The sequence below is a fragment of the Dysidea avara genome, chromosome 6 (genome assembly GCF_963678975.1).
Source record: "Dysidea avara chromosome 6, odDysAvar1.4, whole genome shotgun sequence".
In the NCBI taxonomy this organism is placed as follows: domain Eukaryota; kingdom Metazoa; phylum Porifera; class Demospongiae; order Dictyoceratida; family Dysideidae; genus Dysidea; species Dysidea avara.
In genome coordinates this window covers 17,001,702-17,022,303 of record NC_089277.1, presented here as the reverse complement: position 1 = coordinate 17,022,303, position 20,602 = coordinate 17,001,702, and the positions used below count along the sequence as shown (strand labels likewise).

The 20,602-nt window shown below is 38.7% G+C and overlaps 1 protein-coding gene across 1 annotated transcript; it reads right to left on the bottom strand.

Moving 5' to 3' along the window:
• Positions 1-5,908: 5,908 nt before the first annotated feature.
• Positions 5,909-20,540, bottom strand: LOC136257872 (ubiquitin carboxyl-terminal hydrolase 16-like). Its single transcript, XM_066051189.1, has 10 exons — positions 20,412-20,540; positions 17,283-17,330; positions 16,500-16,580; positions 15,393-15,529; positions 15,248-15,335; positions 15,117-15,201; positions 14,301-14,395; positions 8,132-8,431; positions 7,186-7,371; positions 5,909-6,235 (listed from the first exon to the last, which is right to left on the bottom strand). Exons 1-10 carry the CDS (start codon positions 20,487-20,489, stop codon positions 5,948-5,950), a joined length of 1,386 nt encoding a protein of 461 aa, XP_065907261.1. The 5' UTR covers positions 20,490-20,540; the 3' UTR covers positions 5,909-5,947.
• Between the last annotated feature and the right edge of the window lie 62 nt (positions 20,541-20,602).

Here is a 20,602-nt window from a genome sequence, read left to right as displayed (position 1 = left end):
CCTCCTGTAACCCATTGTAACCTACTGTAACCCATTGTAACCTACTGTAACCCATTGTAACCCATTGTAACCTACTGTAGCCCATTGTAACCTACTGTAACCAATTGTAACCTACTGTAACCAATTGTAACCTACTCTAACCCATTGTAACCGATTGTAACCTACTGTAACCCCATTGTAACCTACTGTAACCAATTGTAACCTACTGTAACCCATTGTAACCGATTGTAACCTACTGTAACCCATTGTAACCTACTGTAACCTACTGTAACCCATTGTAACCTACTGTAACCCATTGTAACCTACTGTAACCCATTGTAACCTACTGTAACCCATTGTAACCTACTGTAGCCCATTGTAACCTACTGTAACCAATTGTAACCTACTGTAACCAATTGTAACCTACTCTAACCCATTGTAACTGATTGTAACCTACTGTAACCCCATTGTAACCTACTGTAACCAATTGTAACCTACTGTAACCCATTGTAACCGATTGTAACCTACTGTAACCCATTGTAACCTACTGTAACCTACTGTAACCCATTGTAACCTACTGTAACCCATTGTAACCTACTGTAACCCATTGTAACCAACTGTAACCAATTGCAACCTACTGTAACCCATTGTAACCTACTGTAACCCATTGTAACCTACTGTAACCCATTGTAACCTACTGTAACCCATTGTAACCTACTGTAACCCATTGTAACCTACTGTAACCCATTGTAACCTACTGTAACCGACTGTAACCCATTGTAACCTACTGTAACCGACTGTAACCTACTGTAACCCATTGTAACCTACTGTAACCCATTGTAGCCTACTGTAACCCATTGTAACCTACTGTAACCCATTGTAACCTACTGTAACCGACTGTAACCTACTGTAACCCATTGTAACCTACTGTAACCCATTGTAACCTACTGTAACCTACTGTAACCGATTGTAACCTACTGTAACCGATTGTAACCTACTGTAACCTACTGTAACCGATTGTAACCTACTGTAACCGATTGTAACCTACTATAACCCATTGTAACCTACTGTAACCCATTGTAACCTACTGTAACCCATTGTAACCTACTGTAATCCATTGTAACCTACTGTAACCCATTGTAACCTACTGTAACCCATTGTAAACTATTGTAACCTATTGTAACCCATTGTAACCTATTGCAATTTGTTGTGGCCACTGTCATCTGCTTTAACCACTTCAAATATTTGTAATTTCCCACTACAATTTGTTGTTCCATTCAGTTCATCTCCACTGTAACCTAGTAACTTCTGAAACCAGTTACAAGAGAAATTTTCACAACTTCTAAATACCTCATATTGTGCCATATCTAGTAGAGTGTAGAGTAGACAGCCTTAGGATTACCTAACCTAATTGCAAGGATTTAGACTTAGTGGCTTATAGCTGAAAAGGTGTAACAGAAAAGGGGCCAAAGTAAGGAAAAAAAGGTATTCAAGGGGCCCTTCATGGGTCCTCCTGGGGCCCCTTTCAGGCTGGGGCCCGGGGAAAAATGCCCCAGTTGCCCCTCTCCCCTGTGGGCGGCCCTGGTAAGTATGCTAGTCTCTTGAAAAACCATCAGTTATGATCTGCTCAGTAGCCGGTTATGATATTCTATCCAACTTCCTAGCTCTAACAATAGCTACAACCAGCTGCGGTTGCCCAAAATATGTGTTAATAAAGAAAAGAGAAAACTGACTCCAGTATGTTATTGTATACAACAGGTTAGCAATTTTGGGTAAATCTTAAACCTAATTGTAAAATTGGCATGCATGCTATGGTTGCTATGATGAAATGCCCAATGCTGGAACCTGTAGATGTCCATCAGGTGGAATATTGTTTTAGGTGTACAGGACAATCAAAACTAGACCATTTTGCAAACTTCACCCTGCTGTCTGTCATACTATTTCAAGATCACACCTTACTGACATGCAACAGTTCCTGGTAACTTGTTGAAGCCGTGAAATCAAACTATCACTAAGTCATCTTATTAAAAAGTGTGTTGTTTAATGGTTCTATCATGTTCTGACTTCTGTCTCTGTTGAAACTTTGACTTTTAACAGGTCCCTGTGTGAGCGGGGATGTTGTTTCAACTGAACATTATCTCTGCAGGAGCTATACACCTGTTGCTGTGTGTGGTGTCAGTCTGATCATGAATAATTATTATGCAACAGAAAATGTTGTATACTGTTACTGTACTGGTCAACTGCTTCTTCATTCCTGTCTTGAAGGTTTGCATGGCTCTCTCTGCTAAAACATAGAAGGACAATCCCACAAAATCAAGATAACAGACAACAAAATTGTACGAAGACATATTTGCCCTAGACAAAGTGACTGTAATCCTGATCCGGAAGATGATACTGATGGCTGAAAAGAGGAAATATAAAGCCTCAGAGAAAAAGAGGAATTGTAACCCTCCAGAGCATTTTCAAACTTAAGGAGGGAGAAATGTAGTAAACAGAATCCTTATATGTAATAAATTATTGTAATTTACTTGTTATTGTACTTAGCAAAGTAATTTAGTAATTATCACTTGTATTCGCAGGTTTTCTTATGGTAATTTGTTCATGTTAATTGCATAGTAATACTGAGGTAAACACACTTTTATGGACTTGTTTATGCAACTTGTATATTGTAAGCATGCTGTTTAGGGTTTATTTTGTAAGTACAAAATCAATATTCTATAGTACCTTGTATTTTATTGTTGTGCATGTAGTTTGAGATAAAGAGAAGTAAATGTTATCCTTATAACCAGGCAGATATGTGACCCAATTTTGGAAAACCATGACACATGCAAAATTTGCAGGAAAACTCAATTGAAAAATTTCAGCAAATTTTTAACACATTTGGATGAAGCTACTATTAAGCCTTCTTCCTGTGAGATTTCACACCCAAAGCTTCTTTCTGCTAGGAGATATGGATGATTTTATCAGACCATGTAGTGATTTCACCTTGCGTGGGACACCTATTAGTTTACAGATGGGGTGATTTGTTTAGGTACTAGAATGGTTAAAACTAAGTCTTAGACAATGATACATGGCATTTAGTAGAAGAAAAAGACCAGGAACACTTGATTTAACTATCAGAAGTCTCTTTATAATATTTTTACTGACAGTAGGAATGGAATTATTTGTAACCAAAGTGATTTGTCACAATTTGTTGCGCTTAATCACTCACAGAATTCAATGCATTAAAATGAAAAGTTACGTAATGTAATAGACAGTAAATTGACCATATCTCTGGAACCCTTCAAGATATCAAGCTGAAATTTTGGCACAAGATAGATAAACACCCAGTGCCTAATTGTAGCTACAAAAGAGAAAATTGACTGTTGTGCCAAAAAGGATGGTTTTCCAAAATTGGGTCACATATGACAAAAGCCAAAGTAGGCATGGCAAGGATGAATGCAAATAAAATACAAGTTGATTAGAATACCTTTTGAGACATGGTGATTGCAATTACTGCTGCCTTGTCAAGTACATACTTTTCTCCAGTGTGAGAAACTTTGATAGGTAACATTCTTCATAGCGGTGACACTCTCATCAAGGTAGTGGCCAATTTCCACATGCAGTGTATTAATATTGCTGCTTTATTTAAATGATCTTTGCTCCTCTATAAAGAACAAAAGACTATAATATATTTCTAAAGCTTTTGATGGTGTCCTGCAGAATAGATTTGCTATCAAAGTTATGGTCCAGTTTAGTGGGATTACTGGTGTTGGTTTCATTCATATTAAATTTTGATTTCTTGCTACCAATGTGTGTTTGTTAATGGCTGCCTTTCCAATGTCCTACCTAGGATGGTGTAAATTGGTGTTCCACAGGGCAGCATATTAGGACTGTTACTATGTAAATGATTTATCTCACATTGTGGAACATTCAACCATATTTACATTTGATTAAGTGTTATCTGCCTATAAATACTCATATGGACTCCCTGAACCTACTACTATACTATTTAAGTGGAGTACCGAGAATTTAAGTTAACAAGTATGTTGTCTTACAGTGTTTGCCATCATCAACTTCAGCTAGCTAATGCTGTTAACTTAAGTTTACAATCTTGACAATTTTGAACTACGTATCTAAAAACATCACACTAAAAATCTACAATGTCTCCAAGTGTAATACATGTGCTGCTATAGCACATGTTCTGTTTTAAGTGTGCTAATTCAACACATTAAATTTTGTGCACATGGACAATGATGAGTGCTATACGAACACATGTGTATAGTGTGCTAAAACTGGGGATGTGTTACAATAGCACATTTGCATTTGTCTTCGGTGAAGTATCTCAACACAAAGATCTTGGTATCATTTTCACAACAAACTTAACATGGCAAATAAAGCCATTACAGCTAAGGACTACAAATCAGTTGGAATGATATGGTGAACATATCAGTTCAAAACTATGATATACATCAATTTAATCCATTAGCAAGATCAACCTTATTGCATTGTTCTCCTTTATGTAGATGCCAATTCTCGTAATAAACATTTTTGTTGTTGGACAGAATCCAGTGATGTGCCACTAAATTTATTTTAGCTATTATGGATTATGAAGACAATTAAACTAAATTATGTATCCATATATTAATTTTGAGGTACTACTTTCTATTATTTACAAGATCACTGAAATATCTTACTCCCAGTTTTAACCAGCCTGGTTTTACGTTACTTTCAACAATTCTAATACTATAGATCATCAAATTACATCACAAGATTTTAAATACTCAAAACTTATTTTATAAACTTCCCATATTATGGAATGCTAGCTCTGCCAATAATTATTACTCTAATTTGCTTCAAAATAAGCAAAAGTTAACGAACCATCATTAATTTTTAAAACTAATTTAATAATTGTACTTTCCATTTTGTTTGTCCTAGTTGTAATTGTGCTAAGCTCAGGTTCCATTAATTGTATTGAATAGAAATCAGCTTCATAATACCTTCCATATGGTGCTTGGTTAGGTATAATAGTGCCTTCAGTACAGCCTGAAGCACTTCCAATAGATTGCTACATATCTTTTAATTCAGTGGGATTTTCTACTGATTGCCTGACTGACTGCAGATGCCTTCAGACAAGCATAACTCAATAACAGCTAACTTGGCTAAAGGGCTCACTGTTTGACATTGATTCAGTGCATGCCTTTTAACATACTGCAGCTGCAGTATGTACAATGCATCCTTTCTGTCCTATATTTATTTATCTAGATCTTTGCTGGATTCGTGGTTGATGTCTTCCCTATGTTTGTAATTATTCTGTTGTGACTGGATTGACAGATCCTTTTTGTAGTATTCTTCATTTGTAATGCTGTGTAAAAGGAATATGGCGGGAAGTGTGTTCGTAAAATTTACAGTGGAGGGATTATATAGCTACATTTATGAAACTTCCCATGAAAGCTATCCCTGTCAAATGTTTACCGTAATTCATAATTTCATGCTTGAATTTTAAAAAATATGGAAACTTGTAGGAATAAAACTCATTAAATTATTGCTGTCACTTGATAAAATATTTTGTGGAATTTAAACACTTTGCAACACAGCTAATTGTATAGCAGCTGACCTGTGTAAAAGAAAGTAAACCAACTATAGGTGTGCGTGTGTGTGTGTGCGTATGAAGCCCAGACATTCAGTTTCACGTACAGTAATCATGCACTGCAGAGTACATCGCATCATACATCAGATCTACTTATCAACTGATATCTGACATTCAGATAATCAGTACCAATACCTTTCATTGTGTATACACCTCTATGTATGTGCCCTAGTCATCGTATTGTACAAAACAAAGTAGATAGCCTTGAAGGTTATATGTAAAGTGCTATCTAAATAACCACTAACAGTGAACCCCGTAGTTGGCCATGTACACACAAACTGAAAACCTATATGACAGATATACAGACTATCTTGTATTACTAATTGGATTTTAAAAACTTTATTCATAAAATAACAGATAAGCTTGAGATGAGAGCACTTCATCAATGTCAGTCAGTCTAGCACTACTATCACTAGCAAGACACCACTCCTCTGTTGTTTCATCTGAATACTGTCCTTCTACTTCACTCTTCAAGCTTGTGGATGATGATGGTTGTTCAGTGCTGTCTGTTGAAGATGGTAGTTTAACTCTTGCTGAGTAGTGGCCAGAAAATAGTGTACCACTGTGTTCCACAACTCCATACAAGCTATACATGATCTTCTTATCCTCTTCACCAGTACAGTATTTCTATAGAAAAGATTACAAATTGACCACATAATTATTACCAAGAATATATAATGGGGAGGGAGAGTGTCGAACTGCGCTATAGGCTGTGAAAGATGAGCCCGTAAAGTAACCCGCATACCTTTGTTTCTTCTCGTAAACCTGACCGCTGTTGATTGCTCAGATTTAACACCTTAAATGTTTTAACGGGTGGTCCATATGGAATCGCAATGGCTGAAATTCCATCTAGACATGTCACTTTAACTAGTAGAACTATCGAGGTGAGGCATGGGATTGTGACCATGATGAAATCTGTACCATGATGAAATATCGACCTCGCTCGACCATGATGAAACCTCCATGTTTGTTACCAGGTTAGCTGCTTCTGTCTTTCTCTTTGTACAATGAGTTCCTCTGAGTAATGTGCTATACTTTTCTCGAGTACACTCAGTGGTCACATGTAGAAAGTGCGCCCACTGCACTTACAATTAGTCACCAATCAACAAAAATCACCGAGTCATTTGAATGACGCCATAGGACTTCACGGGCTCATTTTTCACAGCATATACCGTAGTTCGATACTCTCCCTCCCCATTATATACTCTTGTTATTACTCATACAGCAGTGAATGGAATCCAGACACTATAAGATATGGGTCAAGTCAACCGGGTCATCCAGGTCAACTGGGATTATAAGAAAAGGTCTTGCCCAGATTGCACAAATTACATGCATTGGTTCAACATTCATTTTTGATAGTGATAATGAAAGCGAAAATTCTCTGAGAAGAATCGTGAAGGAAGTAAAGCATGTCAAATTAAGCATCACGACTGCTCTATTAGAGTATTAACTGTTCAATAACAGTCACACACCTCGCTAGTACAGAGCAGAACATATTTACAAAAGGGAACATGGATAAGTGCCCGGATTGTAAGGTGTCCATGGGTCCCAATATATTCTAATAGATAACGTCTCACCTGACAAGCATCACTGCAAAATGGAGCAATGTTGACACTACTTGGAAATTTTATGTGACGATTGTTTTTAGTCACTATTTGACCCAAATGAAATCTTTTGATGTTCACAATAAGGAATGATGGTAGACTATGAAACAGTAGTTGTTTACTGACTAAACATTCAGCGTATTCATCATGTCCAGTATCCTATATGTGATAATATGCATGATTAAAATAATGACAAATACGTACAGTGAAACTTCGTTAATAGGGCCACCTATGGGACCCATGATAAGTGGCCCTATTAGTAAGGTGGCCCTATTACCAAAAACCTCATTAATGCAACCATAAAACAAAATGGCCTTATTATTGAGGTTTTCAGCAACTGCCTAGTTGCAGTAACAGCAATGTACAATTGATCTAAACACTAGAGTTTATCACAGAGAAAGGTAGTAACATACAATGTACCAATTATTCCAGCATTACTTGAGACATAATGGTTGGAAAAGCATGAAGTATACCGCCAGAATAATGGGTACCACTTTCAGTAGTTAAAATATGCACTTAAGAGCAGCAACTTTTGCATTGATACCTTGACTGCCTGCTCAACTAGCCTCTTTACTGTATTAGTTTTACTAGTTTGGTCCTGTGGTATGTGGCCACTGGCCTCAATAATGAGGTGGCTCTATTAACAAATTAAATGTAATATAATGGAAAATACGTTTGGACTTGCTGAACCAGGTCAATATAGTGAGGTGGCCTCATTACTGAGGTGGCCACTAAGTGAGGTTTCACTGTATATAGCCAACTTAATGGGCTCTGTACACAAGCTAACGTCAGGACCCCAGAAGAGACACAAACTGTTGGAATGTCCTGCTGATGTGCAGTCTACATTTGCTACTATATAACATGTATTAAATTCACTATGTACCACATTATATGAATTATACACATTTTGGTAACTAACAGATTTTCTGTCAGCTGTACACTTTTGACAAATGAACTTGTTGTCATCATCTAACACATCCAGTGATGTATGCTCCTTCAAGCACTGCTCTAGATCATCAACACTTGTTGAAGATGGTTCCTTAGTTAGCCGGACATGCATGCCATGACTCTGTAACAACTCCTGCAGTAACTTGGGATTCTCTGCCTTGTTAGTTTCTGGATCATCATAGTCAGGATAGTGATGGTGTTCAAAACAACAGCTACCTTCATCTGGGATTGGTACACACACATCTAAAAATGGTTCCACCAGTTGAATAGGCTATAAAAATATCACAAAATTCCTCACATCATATTGATATATGCATATCTGACCAAATTTTGAAAACCATTGATGTATTAGGAGATGTTAGTATCAAACAGTATGGTAGTACTGTTTAAGTAGATCCCCAAAAATGATGCATGCCACCTAAAATGCCGCCTTCAAAATCATCCTAGAGCCATCTTACACCACGAAAATCACCTTTATGAAATAATCATACAGTACAGTAGCACTGTATATTAGGGATCATGGAGATTTGGGTTTTCCTAGCCAAAAAATTCACCCAAAAACCAGTTTCAAAACTCCATCCTGGCACCTTGGCAGCATTGGTTAGGTATAACCAAGCCCAAAAGTACCTTCAGTACGATCCTAAAGGCTTCCAATAAATTGTTACAAACTTTTTAAAAAATTACTCAATGGAATTTTCTTCTGACTAACTGCCTGCCTGATGCCTTCAGGCAAGGGTAAACTCAATAATGACTAAGGCTATGGGCTTGATTTTTTCTCTGTTCGACGTTGCTTCATCCCGAGACGTGCCTTTTGGCATACCGCAGTATGTACAATGCATGCATTATGGACTCACCTTTGTGTCTCATTTCTTTTTGCTGACAGCCCAAGGTGTCGATTTGCGGTAGCGCGATGCATGGCTTCCCTACAGTACGTTTGTAAACAGGAATCGTCCGTATTTTCTGTGGTGACTGGACTGATGCAGAGACGATTCTAACACTGTTCTTCATTTGTAATGCTGTGCAATGGGTTGAACATAGCTGAAAGCAAAGCGTAATGGCCGCTGAACTTTTGAGGCAGTGGTTGATAGTTGTGGCCACGCGAATTGTCCTATTTTCGTGGTGACTGGATTGTTGCAGAGGCACTTCTACTGTTTTTCGTCTGTAGCGCTGTGTAACGAGCTGAACATAGCTGAAAGCAAAGCGTAATGGCCACTGCACATTTGAAGCAGTTTTTGATAGCTGGGGCATGCATTCAGATGAAAACATTAAATCTGGCGCCATCCTTTCTTTTGATGCGGGTTCATCAGTCACAATAATGTTACAAAAAAAGTAAACAAACAAGTTAAAGTTCTGTTAGGGATTATAGAAAAAAAGTAGGGAAACAAGGGAGGTCGCTTACACCTGTAGATATACTAGTGAACATTTAATCCCTAATTCAGTCTTGGTCTTAGGGATTAAATGTTCACTATTATATCTGCAGGTGTAGGCGACCTCTCTTGTTTCCCTACTTTTTTCTATGATCCCTAATTGAACTTAAAATTTCTAATTTTCCTTAACTTGTATTAGTAGAGGTGCACCGATATGGAAATTTACCAATTTTCCGATAACCGATATATCAGCTACAAAATTACCGATTCCGATACTGATATTAACAATTAATAACTGAGTGATATAAATGTAAATAAACAAATTAAATAGTAATAGAGAGAGAACTGCTAGAAGTTTTACTATTTGTTTAATCAACTAAATGCTTGTTGTATTTAATACTTAAGACCATTTCTGCATGTTCTGGGCTTCTTTTTTTCATTATATACTCCAGAAAACAGCCGTTCAGATAGAACACTAGTTGGTGGAGCACTCAAAAACCACTGTGCCATATTTCCCAGGAATGAATATCTTCTGCTGCCATACTTCAAAGGGTCACCTTTATTGTAGTCAATAAGTGGTTCTGATAAATAGTTATCCACCATTCCTTCAACTCCTACTCCAACATCACTAGTTGCCCAAGCTTCCTCCAGTAGTTCAGTAAAACACTCCCATACTTTGCTAGATGATGCCTGATCATTGTTCTCTGCGGTGGTGGTATGGTCATGGCGTGCCCTTTTGTTGGGGCGCTCATCAGCACCTGAAATGTAGTTGCAATAATATCAATCAAATATTCTCTAGCCAGTTGCTGTGTTTCTGTTTCCATGAAAAAGTGATGCTTGAATCGTGGATCTAGAATAGTAGCAACACAAAACTCATCTATCTGCTGAATGCTATCGAATCTGCATTCCAATGAGGTCAACATCTCGATTTCATGGTCCTTATGCCAGCATCGTCATTATATTTGCTCAACACTCTCTTCAAGATCTTCACCAATGGTATCACAGCTGAAATGCACGCTGAATCTGGTGGGATCATCTTGGTTACTTCTTCAATTGGTTTCTGAAGTGCCATTAGTTTTCTAGTTGGTGGCTGTTCAGCATTGTGATACTACCATGCTCAGTGGCATAAGCAGCCAGTGCCACTTTTTGCTCACAGATGGAATCAAGCATGAAGAGTGTCGAGCTCCATCGTGTTGCTGCAATTTATGTTTTGGTATATCAAGACGCTCAGGTATTTCATCTAGTAAATGATAGGCGAGTGTTGAATGCTTAACTGGTCTACAATACTTCTTGCTACAACCAAAACATCAAGGACCACCTGCTGTGACTTCACACCATCATTAACAGTTAGCTGAAGCAAGTGCGCAAAACATCCAAACCCACTCAGATTAACATCTCTGAGGGCCTTTTTCATGTTGCTAGCATTATCGGTCAGCACTTGATGGATTCGTTCCTTTGGTGTTTTCCAGTATTCAATTATTGATTCTATGCTCTCACATATCTTTTCCCCCGAGTGTGACCCATCTAAATGCTTTACATGTAAAACTGCAGATTTTGTCACAAAACTATCTTCTAACCAATGAGCATAAGGCTGATCAGCGATTGGTTGGTCAAGCTAGTGCTTCAAACATCAGTGGTTAAACTGAAATACGTTACATCTTTCAATAACACAGCTAGTGTTGAACTGATAGCACTTGCAATACCAGGGACAACATCCTCAGTAAAGTAGCGGCGACTTGGCAATGTGTATCTGGGCTCCAAGGTCTTTAGCAGCTCAGTAAAACCTGTGTCTGAAACAATTGAATATGGTTGAAAATCCAAAGCCATCATTTCAGCTATCTTACGATGCACACGAATTGCATGGGGGTCATTGATGTCCCATGCTTTTGACCTTGTCTCTGTTTCTGCCAGTGATTACTGTTTCATTCCTGTTTCCTTTGGATCCTTCCACGCATTCTTTTCAGCCACTTTTTTTCTCCTGCACCTTCTTCTCTTCATAGTCTTTGAAATCTATAGGGTGCTTCCTCCTCAGATAAATTTTAACTGTGAGGTCACCACAGGATACATCGTTCTTGCAACACTGCAAAATTCTAGTTGCGTTCAGACACTTTAAGGTATTCCCAAACAACTGCTTTAACACGTGGCATCGCTACTATACACAATTTCAAGCGCATGCGTTATGGTAGTGGCTCGATGGGCGCCGAGTTAGTAGCATTTCTCTTGCCAGCTTTAAAAGTGCTTAGGCATTATATATTACAGTCACGGTAAGCTACAAAAGCAATTTTTCACACTAGCATACACTATCGCTGTACTAACCTTTCTTGCATATCATGTGACGTAGGTTTTTAATTGGTGGCGATCTATGCTAACTGAATGATCATTACGAAGCAATTTCACAAGGTGCATGTTTAATAATAAGTATAATAATGTTATGCATATCAGTAATTTCAACTGTATTTTACTGATAACCGATAATGCATATCGGTACCAATACCGATATTTTCATTTGCACCCCTAAACATTAGTCCATCTAACATGAAATGCAGCATTAAAAACAAGAAAACACTTACTGGTGACCGGATATAGAATCTTTTAAAAGGCAATGGATACTGAACCAAAAGTTGGTTCAATAAGCCGCACTGGCTATTGAACCGACAGTAAAACTTAGACAAAAAGGGTCACTAAACGAACAAAACAAAAAACACAAAACTCAGCTGGGGCTCGAACCCTACTGGAGCTTTAGGCAAACGTGCTAACCACTGTGCTACTGCTGCTGCTAGCTATCCACCTCCCCTACTTTTCTATCTTATAAATGTTATTTAAGCAGTAGTCTCAGTACATAGTAAGAAGAATGTAACCTAAAAGTGAAGAAGAAACCAAAGCTGAACCCTACCCTAACCAACCCTAACGCTAATACTACTCTTCGTGGCCCCTAAAATCAAATGCTCTGGGCAACTACTAGACGCGTTCTCTAAGTCGAATGCTTGGGGAAACTACTAGACATGAAAATAAAAACCTTTTGGTTCAGAAACCACTTCCTTTTAAAAATTGCCAAAAACTTGAAATTTGATCTGCCTGCCTGCCTGCCTGCCTGCCTGCCTGCCTGCCTGCCTGCCTGCCTGCCTGCCTGCCTGCCTGCCTGCCTGCCTGCCTGCCTGCCTGCCTGCCTGCCTGCCTGCCTGCCTGCCTGCCTGCCTGCCTGCCTGCCTGCCTGCCTGCCTGCCTGCCTGCCTGCCTGCCTGCCTGCCTGCCTGCCTGCCTGCCTGCCTGCCTGCCTGCCTGCCTGCCTGCCTGCCTGCCTGCCTGCCTGCCTGCCTGCCTGCCTGCCTGCCTGCCTGCCTGCCTGCCTGCCTGCCTGCCTGCCTGCCTGCCTGCCTGCCTGCCTGCCTGCCTGCCTGCCTGCCTGCCTGCCTGCCTGCCTGCCTGCCTGCCTGCCTGCCTGCCTGCCTGCCTGCCTGCCTGCCTGCCTGCTTGCCTCACTGCCCAACCACAGTCGCAAGCCTAGAGGCCAAATGAAGCAGCACACGGCCACCACTTTATGCCACAATAATAAACTCACCAGTGGAATGTGCTTTTAGGGGTTCTGACGAGTATAGGCCCTCTGCACCTTGTCATTTATTTTATCTTCAATCAGGTTGTTTGTCTTTTTCATCCAATGAAACCATATCAAGGCATTAATTTTCCGTATCAACACTTTCTTTCAGCAGCATATTTAGAATTAGATGCCACAGATTATTTCAGAGTTGGATTTCAGAAATGCTTCAGTCCTGGCACTACTATAAGAGGTATACTAGCTAGATATCTGCAACTTCGCAATTGGGATCCTGGTTGCGATAGGTTCGCGACCACACCCATCAAATAAAGATCTAGGTGGACTAATAGCGAAGAGTGTGGAGACCACACTTCTTAACAATCTAGCTGTTTATTTAACAGTAAATAAGATGACTTCACTTCTTATTGGTCTAGTTAGCTGCACACTCCTTGGCTGACTCAAGATACTCTAATACAACAGTCATGTATGATATTCTAATAGAACAGTCACAAGTTACACTGTAACTAGCTCTGTTACACCAAAAACCTAAACAAACTAGATTTTAAAAATTGTTAATGAAGTAGGGATCTATGCAAGTGAAACAAGAGATGAATGATGGTATTACAGCATAGCTCGGTGGAAAAGTCCCTACTTTGGCACAATAGCTATAATTTCGTTCAATGCCAAAGTAGGACCGAGCCATGCTGTAATACCATTATTCATCTCTTGTTTCACTACTTTTTATTGCATAGATCCCTACTTCATTTTTAAATTAACAATTTTTTTAAATACTATACATGTTAGGATATTAAAGATTTAAATCTCAAAGCTACGGGTTTGCTATGAATGAAGCCAACTATACGTAAATCACTCTTTAGTAAGGTATAACCATGATTGCAAGCACAACCGTGTCTGTAACACAAGCGCTTGACTATGGTGCGTAGATGAAGGGAATATCACCAGTGAACAGGTTGTATGGAGTCACCAACCGCTCCTGACATTATCATAATAAAATAAAAACATGCATATGCAGAATATATCTGGGAAATTGTTCAAGAATGTCCATGTATCTAGCCTCATATTCTAACCAAACAGTGGTGTGCCAAGCCTAATGGCATGACTGAGGTAGTGTATTATTGTGGCTAGTAGTGTGTGTAAAGATCAACAGTTTTCTAAAATTTGGTTACAGTCATTGCAAATAGTTAATAAACTAACACCTAGTTTACAATGATTGTGGTTACCTCTAAACACTCCCTACATATCACTGTGTTGAGAACTGCTCCACCAAACAAGTCATCAATTGGTGTCTTGACTTTTGTTGCTAACTTTTGTGCCTCTAAATCATAAACATGATTACACACACTCAATACCTTAGTGTAAACAAATAAAACAGTTCTCATTAGACAGCTGCTAAATAGGGTACCTTCGAACATTCGCTAATAAAATGTTCGAACATTCAAAGCTTCGGTGCTAGCTTTCAAGTTACAGGTTTTCTTGTATTTACTAGCATCCTTCTTAAGTTTTATTCTATTTATAAGTTTGAAAGCATTTGGAAAGTGCATGACAGCAGTACTGAATGCGATTGCAAATGGGCATGTCCGCTATACTGCATGGGCGTGTCTGCTATACAGAAATCATGCATTGGTAAACACCAACTAATGGCTAAAAGGACGTTTTCCTGCAATATCTATCACTTTATAAGGTGTATTAAGGCTATGACTATGGTAGTAAGCTAAACTGCGATGTTTTAAAAGTAGGCATGGCACTAGCGAAGAGACAAACATCGATCGTGCAAGATCAATAAGCAGCTGCAATAAAGACGACGTTTATTTGTAATTCTTTCTTAGACTATGAGTGTATTACGAAGCTTTGAAGGATACTTTTATAATTCAAAGTTTACGTACTAAACCTTCGAACCCACAAAACATTCAAAGCTTCGTCCCAGCCCTACTGCTTAAATATAATTATCTGTATGTTACGCATGTAAGATTCTCCGAACACAATCTCATACATGCTACACAATTGTTAATAGTTGATAACACAGTTACAATACAAACCTTTAAGCAGTAATTTTTTCTCTGCTTCACTGATTTCATCATTTTCCTCTTCAGAAATTTGCTTCTCTACCACTTTCTTGACAGCCTGTAGCACAAACTCAATATGACATGAACTATAAATTAAAATGTACCTTTATTTCCTCTTTCCTAATTCCATCTAACAGACAGCGTAACAATTCTGCACTGTCTTGTTGTTCATTGTGTTGAAATCTTTCATACCTACATCAAACAACATTAATATCCATACAGGTCTTTACTGTACAGGAACACAATTACTTATTTTCTATTTGTTTGTACAATTCCTTTAGGGTGGTTCTGATCATTTTAGGATTCCCCTTCTCAAAAGTTGCCAGGAATGCACACAAGGCATCCGTAAGTGGTCGATCACCATCACCAACCTCTACTGTAAGGACCTGTGTTATAACATAATGACAAGTATACTATACAGACACAATTATATGTTAAACAATTGGCATAACTATCCAGTGATCACCAATAAGATATGTAGTACATAGAACTGTTATTATGTCACAGTTACAATACAAATAATACATAAAGGTGAATGTAACGCTGTATACAGAGTACTGCTGTAACCGAGTCACTACTGCTGAACTGGATGACCCAAATAGCAATCCAGCTCAGGCCCAACTTTTAGGTGTGCACCGAGAGCTACAGGGGTGTATGTTTTGGGCTTCAACAAGCGTGAGATAAGTACAAGGGTAGCTATATGAAACTAAACAAGTAAAGGTTTATAATGAACCATCAGTCAGTGGGCGTGGTTCCACATGCAGACAGCAATTCATGCAAGTGGATATGTGGCTTTGTGCATACCTACAACTTCCAACACACTCATGTACGTATATACTGACAAACACTTATCACACATTCCAAATACAATGGCTTATGAAAGCTATGCTGGGCTGCAACAGGACTAGAGTATGTGTCTCAGATGGTCTGCATCACTCTATTTTATTCACAGATATCATTGGTAAGTTGAGTTTTGGATAACCATTGCTATCACATTCGGTGCAGCACAATATTAAGGAGTGTGTAATAGATCATAATAAGTAGTGAAATCCTTAGAAGAGATTTCAAGAGAGTTTTCGCTTATTCCATAGCAGGCTGAAGGAAGGCACCCTGAAGGCCCTTAGCTAACAACACTCAATAAATTAATCTTAGCATGTGTAAAAAAAATAAAAATGTCAGTACAGTAGTCCAGTCCAGTGCTCCAGTCCAGCGATTAGTTACACCTGCTACATGTCTTACAATCAACACTTTAACACAAACTGTTTAAATACTAGGAGAATTCAGAAAATTTATATTATTAACTGGTTTACCCATTTACTTATAATTTATATACTTGTCTATGAAGAGGGCACGTACCTTAGATTTACATTGTATTTCATATTTCCTCTTCTCTTTCCTTTGAAGATGAGACAACAAGCCTTTAGTATGAGCAAGAATCTGAAAACAATAACAATCACTATAGTAGTACCTGCCATACTGTGATATCTCTAGATGACTATTCTTACCAAGAGTTACTTTGTATGCAAAAATCTCCACGTGTATAACAATGAGGCCCATACAGAGTGTAATTAATCCAAGGGGGTGACACAAAAAATTTCCAACCCATAATCAAAAAGTACTGAAATATAGTCCCTGGTCAAAGATTGAAAAAGGCTTCTAGTCACAGAACAAAGTAAAATTTTGGCAGATCAATACTCTGACGTCACAAATCTACCAACAGTGTGTACCTACATGATGCCCCCTTGTAATCACTTCAGTAGAATTCGCAATGGTTGACAAATACTCTAATTGAGCAGTCACTATTTTTTAAATGAAATTTAAGAAATGGTATAATGAAAGTGGTAGAGGCTTACTATGAATGAAATTTACATAACCACTACTGTGCACATGTTACACACACTACACAGATACACACACTACACAGATACACACACCACACAGATACACACACCACACAGATACACACACCACACAGATACACACACCACACAGATACACACACTACACAGATACACACACTACACAGATACACACACCACACAGTTACACACACTACACAGATACACACACACACACACTATACAGATACACGCACGCACACACACACTTACGTGCATACACACACAGTGTACAAAGTACCTGAAGGGTTGCATTAAAGAAGCAGGTATTCCCCAGGTTAGGTAAGCCCTGCATCAATAAAAAACAAACAAACAAATTATTAACTGTTAATCATTTCTGTCTACATAATACAACACTCCAACCTGTCTAAGGCTCAAGCACTACATATAGTCCCATGTGAAAACAGTGATTCAAAATCTCTATAGGATTGCCTTGTAATGTAGTTGATAGGGATGCACCGATACCAATATTTTTATTGGTATCGGCCATTTTTGGTGGTATCAGATCAGTATTGGTTATGGTTTAAGTGACCGATACCATAACCAATACTCTGTATGACGTCATTTAATTGCTTTTCAAGATGGCGGCATACGTAGCGAGTGGAATGGACTATTAAGGAAGAACATATAACCATGAATTACTTGAAAGAAGGTGATTATGATTGTTAGTATAGTTCAATGCGCAGTAAGCCATGAAACAAGATTCATTAAAGCTATATGTTCTGATTGTAATGGCCACAAAACTAACAAGCAGTGCTATAAGACATTATTGCATATTAAGCAGAGTGGAGATGCTGGCTGTTTCTGCCTCTATGGAAAAGTATTGGTATCAGCCAGGTATCGACCAATTTTCCACCAAACTGTATCGGTATCAGATCGGCTGGTAAAAAGTGGTATCAGTGCATCTCCAGTAGTTAATTAGCCAAGTATGGTCCTAAATTAACATTATAGTGAAACCTTAGAGTCCTCATTTATCTGAGTTTCCTGGGGACTACTCAATCTTCAGATAAATGAAAAGTCTGATACTTAGAAGTTGTACACAAATCAGTTATATAGTGGAACCTCTCTTTACAAACTAAGGACAAGAAAAAATCTCTACATGTAAAGACTGTCCCAACAGGTCTGGTCAGTACATTTTTTACCTCTGAAAGAGGAAAATGTCATATTACAGTAAACAGTGACCAAAAATTCTTGGTCCCAAAGAGCCCAGTGTAGAGAGGTTCCACTGTGTTTTACATTTAACTACTCTCATAGGATGCTCACTACTCCAATAGAACAATCATCTTTGGTGCTCGGTTAACCAAGTTTGCAAGACTGGTGTTTAGAGTTTCACAGTACATACATCAAACATACTGTCTATATACTGAGAACCTCTAGCATTGAAGGCAACAAGACTGCAACTCCCAAAAAGTTGTAACCTAGTTTTGATTCCAAGCTCCATGAACTTAATTCAGTCTCTAACAGAGTATAATGCAAGAAGTAGTACATCTGTATAACTGTCATAAGGCCTGTTGTAGGGATGTCCTGGAAGCACTTACATCTGGAATTAAGACAGTTGATTGACAACCTTGGATTGCTATAATTCAACTACGGCATAAAAGTAACTGATATGCTAACAAGCCATCTTGATAGTAACTCCTTATCAACACCTCATCTAAAGATCACATTCCACCCTCCTCCCACATGTACCTAACTTCAGACACTTGTTTATCATTTCTGATACAGCACTGCAGACTTTGATTAGCATACTACTTTGCATTGTCAAGTTATGGATATTTTAAATCATTAGTTCATGCAGCTTCAATGAGACTGACTCTTACAAAATCATCATAACAAGTGTTTACTTTGTACAGTGGTAAGTCATAATTGTCCCTTTGCATTGCATTAAAATCAGTCAGATAGTGCATTGAACTAGGAATAAGCAAAGAATTTTGTGAGGGAAAGCCAATGCCCATGCAATAACCCAACATGGTGTATGACAGTCCCAACATTTAAGTATTTGTATTCAAAAATATTTGTAACTGAATTTGACAAAACAAGGCTTCGACGCACAAGGCTTTGTTAGGAGATATGGCGATTTTAAGGAATCATTGTGTAATAACTTCCCAGTGCCTACAGCTGTGCACACAAAATTTGCACCAATTGTTCATCTGTTCACTAGCTATCACTGGGTGGGTGTATACATTTCTGATACCCAAAATTTGCCCTGTTTTGAGCAGCTTTTTTCGAGCGGGTAATAATATCACAGGCGGTACTAATAGGGTGGGAGGGTGGGGGTGGACGGTGGTCTTAATATACGGGTATAAAATGAAGTAAGAAGACGATTGGAATCCAGAGGCCAAGTTTGGGCTCTCCATGGCCCTCCATGGCACTCAGATTACTCCAAATTGACTGAGAACACTATTGGCGAGCTCTCTGTGAAGTCCCAGCTCACTACACACCATTATCACAGAGCCATGGCCATTTAATGGTGCCAATCTCACACTCGTGGCTTTGACAGGGTCGGAAGAAAGCTGCTACAGAAACCAGACTTGTCAGTGCTGAAGGAAGTACAGTGTGAAATATGATAGTGTATTAGACCAGCAATCCATTTCTGGTAAAATCGTAAGTTTGATTTTGTGTGTGTGGAAGCCTTGTTATGTGAAATCCGGTCACATTTGTAAATTCAACATAACTCTAATTACAATTTTCATCATGATGCTTTTTATGTCAAGTTTTAGCTAATAATTGTGCAGGAAACACCTAAGAGAGTAGCAGACAGGGGATCAGAGGAACTTCAGAAGAGATACAAGTGCACTTAGCACTGTTGATTGAATTGTTGTGTAGAGCGGTGGTCGTAAATCATGAACGGATGGAAACGATAATAACCCATTTTGTATGTGGTTCAAGGTTTCCAAATATTTCATGGATTTCTCAGATAGTGTATGAGAGTCCCGAGACCTCGGAATTTTGTCACTCGTGGTAATAAAAAATCACCTAGTTTGGAAATGCTAGGACGACTTTTAGGCTGATTTTAGGACCATAGTATCATCATACATGAAGCAGTAATCACCTAAAATTTCATGTAAATACGGTAGCTAGTTTTGGAGATATTAAATGTTTTAAGTATCCGGAGTTATTGGAATTACTTTCCGGAAATAGGCGCATCGGCCCAAGGGAGAGGGCGGGCTCCTTGATTAATGAATGTTTTAGTGTTAGACCCACGGTGCGGGGAATCAATAGGTCTGCTACATTGGAAGAACTGGAACTGCGCAGTTTCCATCATGTTAGGCTTGCGGGAAGCTACTCAGTCTGCCCAAGTTGACTCTGCCTACGTGTATAATCGGCATCATTTACCAAAGTGTTTGAGCGTACACAAAACTTCACTTACCACGAGTTTTCTTTTCTTCGTGATCACCTTTTCCCCAGTATCTGGTTCACGTCCTCTCTTCCGACTAGACATTTTCATCAGATTGGACCTAGCTCACGTGATGAATCTAGTTCCAAGAACTACCCTGCGCACGCCCCTAACAAAAAGTGGCTGATGCTTTTGAACTAGTACTGCCTCGAGCATACTTTTTA